Source organism: Oncorhynchus clarkii, chromosome 2, assembly GCF_045791955.1.
Source record: "Oncorhynchus clarkii lewisi isolate Uvic-CL-2024 chromosome 2, UVic_Ocla_1.0, whole genome shotgun sequence".
Taxonomy (NCBI): Eukaryota; Metazoa; Chordata; class Actinopteri; order Salmoniformes; family Salmonidae; genus Oncorhynchus; species Oncorhynchus clarkii.
Window position 1 is genome coordinate 94271782 of NC_092148.1, and position 8254 is coordinate 94280035.

General features: G+C 49.2%; 1 protein-coding gene across 2 annotated transcripts; it reads right to left on the reverse strand.

The window, feature by feature from the left end:
- Positions 1–54: 54 nt before the first annotated feature.
- On the reverse strand, positions 55–3690 carry LOC139376545 (uncharacterized). 2 transcript variants are annotated; one of them, XM_071119272.1, is made up of 3 exons: positions 3555–3690; positions 2016–2191; positions 55–983 (listed from the first exon to the last, which is right to left on the reverse strand). In XM_071119272.1, the coding sequence occupies exons 2-3, from the start codon at positions 2085–2087 to the stop codon at positions 435–437; spliced, it is 621 nt and encodes a 206-aa protein (XP_070975373.1). In that variant the 5' UTR covers positions 2088–2191; positions 3555–3690; the 3' UTR covers positions 55–434. The 2 variants fall into 2 exon arrangements, with proteins under 2 accessions (XP_070975373.1, XP_070975364.1); XM_071119263.1 differs by lacking the exon at positions 3555–3690 and having other exon boundaries at positions 2016–2485.
- Positions 3691–8254: the final 4564 nt, after the last annotated feature.

The following is an 8254-nucleotide window of genomic DNA, read 5'->3' on the forward strand; positions in this document are numbered from 1 at the left end:
CTTTAAAAACAGCTCATACATTTTTTACATCATTGATACACATAAAAACGGCAACAAAGCATAAAACACAGCATTTGAAAGTTACATTTAAATTTGTTAAAAAGTACATGTTGTTAAAACCAATGAAAACAACCATGGATAAAAGTACTTTCCTTGTAAAAACATCAAATCTGTAAAAGCCATTTAAAATGTGTACTAATGATCTAACAAAGGTAAAACATTTTTAAGACATGAAAAACCATGTTAAAAAGTCACTTTGTTAAAAGGCTGTCTTCAGTCCCTTGTACAGGAGGGGGGGTGAGTCTTTATCAAGCTCACCTCATCCTGCTCTTCTGAATAGATCATCGTCCCGTCCTTCGGGGCCCAGAGGAGATCCCTCCCCTAGGCGCATCGCCCTAGGCGCCGCAGCGCTGTCAGGCCGTGGCCGCCGGGACCTAGGGTGTTGTGGGGGACCCTTCGCCTGGGGTCGAGGCCCCCTTCCTTCCGTACCACCCCAGGGCTTCCGTGGCTACCATGGCCACTGCCTGGGGGGTGGTCTCTACGTTTTTCGCTACCAGCAGGTTACGGGAGGACCACAGTGCTTCCTTCAGGCACGTGAGGGTGGGCCAGAGCTTGGTGAAGGCCTTCGATGGAATGGGCCTTCGGCCCACCCCATACAGCACGAGCTGAGGTGTTAGGTCCTCCCCTGCTGGCAGACACGAGGTGATCAGGGGGCCTGCTTCCTTCCACAGGTCCCTGGCGGCTCTGCACTCCCAGAGCATGTGCCTCACCGACTCTTCTTGGCCGCAGCCTGGTCGGGGGCACGCGGATGTCCTCGCCATGCCCCGTGAGTGCATAACGGCCCTGACCGGGAGGATCTCGTGGGCGACCATCCAGGACAGGTCCCGATGCCGATTCAGGAGAGCAGGATGGGCCACGTTGCGCCAAACCGTTGTGGGCTCACCTATAGCGAGCCCGCGCACTGGACACACTGGTTCCCGATCCTGCACAAGAGAGAGAAGAGAGCGGTGTTTTGTTAAAACCGTGACTGTTTCTTTTTCCAGTTTAAAATGTCTTAAAAACTTCTGGAGCTGGACGTAGTGCGGGGGTAGCAGGAAAGAGACTGGGGCTCGCAGGTCGACTGGGATCAGCCTCAGAGTCCTGAGGTAAGATCCCAGCCAGAACCGTGCGAGGGCCTGGGTCTTGTTGTTGACCGGGGAGGTGGCAAGAGTCAGATGTAACGCTGTGTAGCGGCTGCCCAGGAACAAGTAGAGGTCAGGCAAGCCTTTCCCCCCCTTGGACCTGGGCCTCTTGACCACCTCCCTCCTCAGCCTCTCCCACTTGCATCCCCACAGGAAGTAAAACAGCGTCCGCTCCAGGTCTAAAATGCTCCTTCGAGGGGGGATAAAAACAGAACTGATTAATAAAAGCACAGGTAAAATCACAGCTTTAATGATTAAAACCTTGCCCTCAAAAGTCAGCTGTCGTAGTCCCCAAAAACCCAGTCTCTGTCTTACCGTCCCCAGGATTCCGCTCCAGTTACCGCTCCCTCCTCCCCCCCGGTCAAACTTTACCCCCAGTACCCTTATGTCCGTCAGTTTAACTGTCAGAGGTAGTCTGGTCAAGTCTGGGTCTGCCCACGGTCCGAAGAATTGGGCCTCTGTCTTGTCTCTGTTCAGTCTCGCCCCAGAGGCTCGTCCGTACCAGTCAGTCCTGTCCAGAGTCCTGTCGACGGATAAAAGGTCGGTACATAAAATGTTGACGTCGTCCATGTAAAAGACGCACTTGGCGGTCATCCCCCCACTCCCCGGGATACCCACCCCACTGATCCCTTGGTCCCTTCTCAAGACCTGTGCCAGTGGTTCAATACAGGCCACGAACAGAAGGGGAGATAACGGACAGCCCTGACGGACGCCGCAGTGTACTCCCACTGCTTTTGACAGATGCCCATTTACAAGGATTTTGCTGGTGATGTCCCCGTACAGCAGTCCCACCCAAGCTAAGAACCTGTCCGGGAAACCCATTTTTTGCAGTACCTTAAAGAGGTACTGGTGCGAGACCCGATCAAAGGCTTTTTCAAAATCTAAATTTAGGACTACAAGCCGCATGTTTCTGTCTCTCGCATAACAGATGGCATCTCGGATCAGTATCAGGCTGTCCGTGATCTTCCTTCCGGGCACGGCACAGGTTTGGTCCGGGTGGATCACCTCCCCTAAAACAGAAGACATTCTGAGTGTTAAAACCTTGGTAAAAAGTTTACAATCAAAGTTTAAAAGGGTAATCGGTCTCCAGTTTTTCAGGTCCGTCCTGTCGTTTTTCTTATGTAAAAGAGTCACGATCCCCACTCTAAAACTGTCGGGTAGTCTGTCGAGGTGTTCGAAGTCAGTAAAAACAGTCAGAAGTTCGTCGGCTAAAACATCCCAAAAGGTCAGATAAAACTCCAAAGGGAGGCCGTCCTCCCCCGGTGATTTACCCCTCTTAAAACGTTTCAGTCCTTGGTCGATTTCTGTCCTCGTCAGGTCTTTTTTCAGGTCGTCTGTATTGGGTAAGGTCTTGTCGATGCATGTTAAAAGGTCCCCCATTGTTCCCTCGCACACATCTTTTACCCCAAACAGTTCCCCATAAAAGTCCTCGACCACTTCCTTTATTCCCTCTGTGTCTGTTTTTAAAACCCCGTCCTTGTTTCTCAATCCTGTCATAATCCTACCCTTACTAATTATTTTCTTAAAAAAGTACCTAGTGCACTTCTCCCCCTCTTCTAATTCCCTTTCCTTGCTTCTTAAAATAACCCCCTTGCTTCTCTGTTCTGCTAAAAGTGCCATTTCCTTCTTTACTTCTTTAATTTCTTGGTTAAAATCAAGGCCCTGTTGGCATAGGTTAAAATACCTTTCCAGTCGCTTTTGCAGTCCCACCATGCGTCTATCTTTTTCTCTGCTTTTTTCCTTTCCTATCTCTCTAAAGAAGGTCCTTGTCCTTTCCTTCACCATTTCCCACCACTGTGCTCGCGTGTCAAAGAAGTCCTGTAGCGTCTGCCACTGGCTGAACTGCTCTCTGTACTGACTAACTACTCTATCATCTTCTAGAAGGGAGCAGTTCAGTTTCCAGGGCCCTCTTCCCACAGTCACACCCGAAGATAGTGAAAGGGTGCACGTCAGCATTACGTGGTCTGAGAAGAAAGCAGGGGTTATTCTAGCATCAGTTGGGGGACAGTCCCGGGTAAACAGATAATCAATGCGAGAGGCTCTGGTGCCATCACCACTGGTCCAGGTGAAGCCCTCCTCTCTTGGATGCAGGGTTTTAAAACAGTCAGTCAGTTTAAAATCCCTGCACAGCACTTGCAATAAAACACTTGACCTGTCTACCTTAAAATCCCCTCCTGCCCCTCTCCTGTCTGCTCTGCTTAAAACACAATTAAAATCCCCACCCACCACTAGAGGATCCCTCCCTAGCATGTGGGACTGCAGGTCCTCTAAAAGTGCACACCGGTCATGTTTATCGTTAAAACCATACACGTTTAGCACGTTAAAATCCCTCCCCATAAAAGTACAGTTGGCTAAAAGAGCACGCCCACCTACCACCACTGTGCTCCCCTTCACCACCACCTGTGGGGTCTTGATTAAAATGGCAACACCGTCGTTCTTGTTAAAATTGGAACCACTCCAAATGGAGGGCCCGTGCCGCCACTTATCCTCCCATTTCCTGTAAGAGGATAAAAAGGGTAGACCACACTCCTGTAGTAAAAACACATCAGAGTTAAACCTTTCTAAAAAGGAGAAAAACCGACTGTGCTCTTGTTGCTGTCTTTACGCTCCTCACGTTTATAGTGGTGATTTTAAAAGCCATGAAAGGGGTGAGTAAAAACAGTGCTAGAAGAAAAGCCATTGAAAAGTTAAAAGGGGGTTAGTCTTCAGGGACTTTCTCTCTCTCCCTCCGGGGTAAGGGGGTTTGGAAGGGAGAGGAGGTTAAAACAGGACTTAAAAAGGAGACTTGATTGGGGGAGTTGGAGGGGAAGGTTCTGGGTTCTTCCTCCCCCTGGGAGCTCTCCCACTCCACCTTTCCCTTTTTCTCCTCACCCTGTTCGGGGTCAGAGAGCTCCTCAGCGTTTCTTTTACGTAGGGGGAGGTGTTCCTTACTCTCCCCCTCCTCTCCCGTACCTTCTGACACAGTCTCCATGGTGCTTTCCGACACCGACCCTATGATGTCTGACCCACTTGGGGAGCTTTCGCTAAACATCTCTCCGGAGCCGTCTTTCTCGGCCCTTTCTCCTTCAGGGGTCACATTAGTCTGGGGCAGGGGGGTTGGGGTGGGGAGGGTTTTGTCCTCTCCTCCCACTTCTTCCCCCACTGCACCTTCCGCGCCCTCCACTACAGCCACCACCACCGGCTCCACCACTGTCTCCTCTACCACCACTGCCGGCTCCACTACTGCCTCCTCCTCCACCACCGGCTCCTCCACTACCACCTCGGCAACTGCCGTTCCAGCCCTCTGGCGCTCGAAAGCCCGGTCCGCGGCCGCCCACTCCCTCCTTCCAGCCTTGGCCCTGTTGGCCCAGGAGGAGGGGCAGTCGCGGATGAGGTGGGACCGCTCGCCACAGAGGTTGCACGACCTTCCGTTCGTGCACTCCTCGTAGCGGTGGCCCACCTCCCGGCACTTCATGCAGACGACCTTCTGACAGGCGTCTGCAAGGTGGCCATGTTCACCACACTTACGGCACAGCTTGGGCTGGTCCTGGTAGTGAACATGGCCCCTGTTCTCTCCGAGGACTATGGTGGATGGGATGGCTTTCAACCCACCATAGCCCCCAGGGTCCTCCCTTTGCTGGACAGTGACCCTCCAGGCCCCTGTCCAGATCCCATCGAGGTCTTTTACCTGGATCAGGGGACCCTTCACGTTGCAGTACCTGCCCAGCCATACTGCAACGTCCTCCGGCTGTACGGTTTCATTGTACATACGGACAATAACGGTTTTAATGCTATTATCCGTCAGCTTGGTCACCTCAAACATCGCTGTGAGGGACCCCTGGGTGTTCAGGGCGTTCTGGAGTTTCCCCCAGAACTCCCTCAGGAAGCTGGCGTTGGCAAAACTGACATCGAAGCCCTTCCTATAGGGGAGGGCTAAGATGCAGTTTACCTGCGCGGGATGAAAGCCGAGCTCTTTCTGGAGGAATTTTCTGGAGAAATCCAATCGGGATAGCTCCATTATTTTTCCTCCCCTCTCCTTTAGAAGGAGGCGCACTGCATGGTGCCTCCTCATGCCAGCCTGTGCTGCTGACATGATGGAGGCCCACTCCCTTTACAGCCCAACACCAGTGAGAGGGGAGGGGGAAGGGAAGGGGAAAGGGAGGGGAAGGGGTGTAAAACAGCCAAGGAACTAGCAGGCTCAGCCAGACTGTGCTGAACAGGGCCTACCAGTACCACGGGACACACAACAAACTATCTAGCACAGCACCAAACTAATCTTATCAACAATGGGAAGGGACACAAGGAGGGATTTTTTATTTTTTTTGTGTGTAATTTTTTAAAAATAAATTTTCCCCGGAGGGGAAAGGCACGAAGGGGAAGGACAATAATGAACAAAACAAACAAAAACGGGGGGGGGGGGGGGGGGGGTGGGGCGAACTAACAAACAAACAAATTTAGGTAAGGGGAATTAAGGGGATAACAAAAGGAACACTGACCAACACAACACCTGCCAAACTTGAGGGCCGAGAGAGCTAGCAGGCCTCACCAGCAGGCCAGGCCAAGCTAACCAGCTAGCAAGCCTCACCAGTAGGCCAGGCCAAGCCAACCAGCTAGCAAGCCTCACCAGTAGGCCAGGCCAAGCCAACCAGCTAGCAAGCCTCACCAGTAGGCCAGGCCAAGCCAACCAGCTAGCAAGCCGGCAGGCCAAAGGTCCCCCAGTTGACAACACAAGACAAGAAACAGAGACAAAAGGCAATTTAGGGGGTGAACTAGCAAGTACAAGGTGGATGGGAGAATACGGTCAGACAAACACACAACAATGCAATGCCTGCCACGCCTAAAGGGCCAGGAGGCTAGCGTTCCAACAAGCCAGAAAGCCCCTCCGGCTAGCAGGCAACACAAAACTCAAAACAGTAGGAAATAATTGAAGGGGGGAGGGTAGGATACAAGGGGGGGAGGATAGGTACTAAACAGGACAAACAAGGGGAAACTGAAATTTAAATTAAATAAGAAAGAAAAGGACCAGAGGGCCTTCAAACTCACCCTACAGGTGCTGGTGCACCTGTAGTCCACCACCAGACCCACCACCTAACCCAGGACAAAAATAATAGTGAAACAATACAACAATAATGATTTTAAACAAAAGTAATTAGCACAATCTCCCGGGCGCCCTCCGGCCTGCGATCGCTTCTCTGATCAAGCGCAGCACTGTCAAGGACAATGCACGTGATCTTAGCCAAAAGGCCGAGAAGCGATACCGCAATGCTTTCGGGAGGAAGGTGCCGTTCTCAGACACGTCAAATCCGGTAACGGTTACACCAAAATGAGCTCTGTACACTTTACAACAAATATCAAAGATGATGCTATTTAAAAAAATGGTGGCATAGACTGGGATTTGATCAACGTCGGGAAACGACACTTTTCACTGTTACAATGTAACATATTGGAAGGTTCCAAAGTGACGTGGACATCCGCCCTCCAATCGGAAACGAGACAAATCCTTATTGAGTTAAAACCAGATTTACAGCTAAATTGGAATAAGAATCTATCAAATAGGGGTGGGAAAAACAATTTGTAGATAATAAAACTGACATAACATGTTATCTTTTATAAACTGTCTCTGGAAGCGTTGATGCCACAAGGAACTAAAATAATTGTCCACTTGGTGGCGCCCGACTTCCACCGACCGTCGCCTTGTTCAAGCTGTACTATGTGTTCAATCAAAATGCATTTTAATGTTGAACCACTCGACTTCAATTCCAACGTCATCAACGTCATCCAACGTCTCCTGCGCTGGAGAGATGAGAGTTGCAGGCTCATGTCTATCAGAGCAGAGAGAGAGAGATCATAGAAAGTGAATCTCATTCTAGTTTGGTGAGAGATACAGGGGGTGCGGGAGAATAAAGGAAGAGGAACCGTTTACACCCTGTATCCTGTGCACGTGACAAATAAACGTTGATGTGACGAGTTCATCATGTTTCCTCTTATAGAATCACAGCCACGCGAAGGGTTCTGGAGGAGCTGCAGCACACATGAGAAATTAAAATAAAATGTGCCAAAGTTATAGAGTTACTGCTGTCTGTTCAGAAATACATTTAATAATTCAGAATAGCCTTCTACACTATGACAACGCCTAAACTTCAGCCACAGAGGATAAATGGCTTATTTTCAATAATAGCCTATTAGAGTGTAGCCCAATACAAGGCATAGTCTACAGTCGGGGATGCGCGGTGAACATGTTAGTGAACAAACAGTATGCAGACAAAACTGGCCTTTCGCAATATTTAAAATGCCTACAATCGCGGAAAAACACAGGTCGGAAAGCAAATGGTTCTTGCTAAAAAGAGAATAATCTAATTTGTCAGCTGTTACCAAAATATTTGATCAACTTCCAACTTTTACAAAGTACAAAGTAAAACAGGAGAGTGGCGTTTGGCACGAGCGCATAGGCCATCACCAGCGAGTGAGATGCGCATCTTTGGGTGAATCAGTGAAACTGAAAGCAATTTCCTCCTCATATTGTAGCCTAATGTGTCTCCACACAACTAGACATTGGCTATTGATGGATTCAAGAAGAGGTCGTTTTCATTGATCTCGGATTCTCAGTTTGTCATTTCGCTCATTGACTTGTAGTAAAACCACTACAGACTCCATCAACACCTATTCTGACTGACCTCCAGACATTGACCCGAAAATCACCTGATTACTTCAGACTCATTCTGAACAAGTTGTAGTCTACGAGGATACTTGGTTTTCTTCCCTTGGCATGCACGCTTGGGTAAGCATAAACGCACATGTACAAAGGAACATTCAATGAGGATTTATCCTAGGATCACATAAAAACCTCTTAGGACTAGGGAGCAGTGTTCGGAAGTTCGGATGAATGACGTGCCCAAAGTAAACTTCCTGTTACTCAGACCCAGAAGCTAGGATATGCATATAATTTGTAGCATTGAATAGAAAAGTAGTCATGTTGCGCACTCTTCACTATTTATATTCTCTATTGAACACGCTATTCTCTGTCTTAAATTGTATTGTTTATTTAGATATTAGAATACCTGAACATTTATTAGGAACCTCGCTTCACTTGTTTG

What these genes read in the sequence shown, in the direction of transcription:
- LOC139376545 (XM_071119263.1), bottom strand. Translation starts at nt 2,207, where the DNA reads ATGTCTTCTGTTTTAGGGGAGGTGATCCACCCGGACCAAACCTGTGCC. An exon ending in CGCACCAGTACCTCTTTAAG is followed by an intron (nt 984 to 2,015) that starts GTACTGCAAAAA and finishes TCTCTTGTGCAG; the next exon opens with GATCGGGAACCAGTGTGTCC.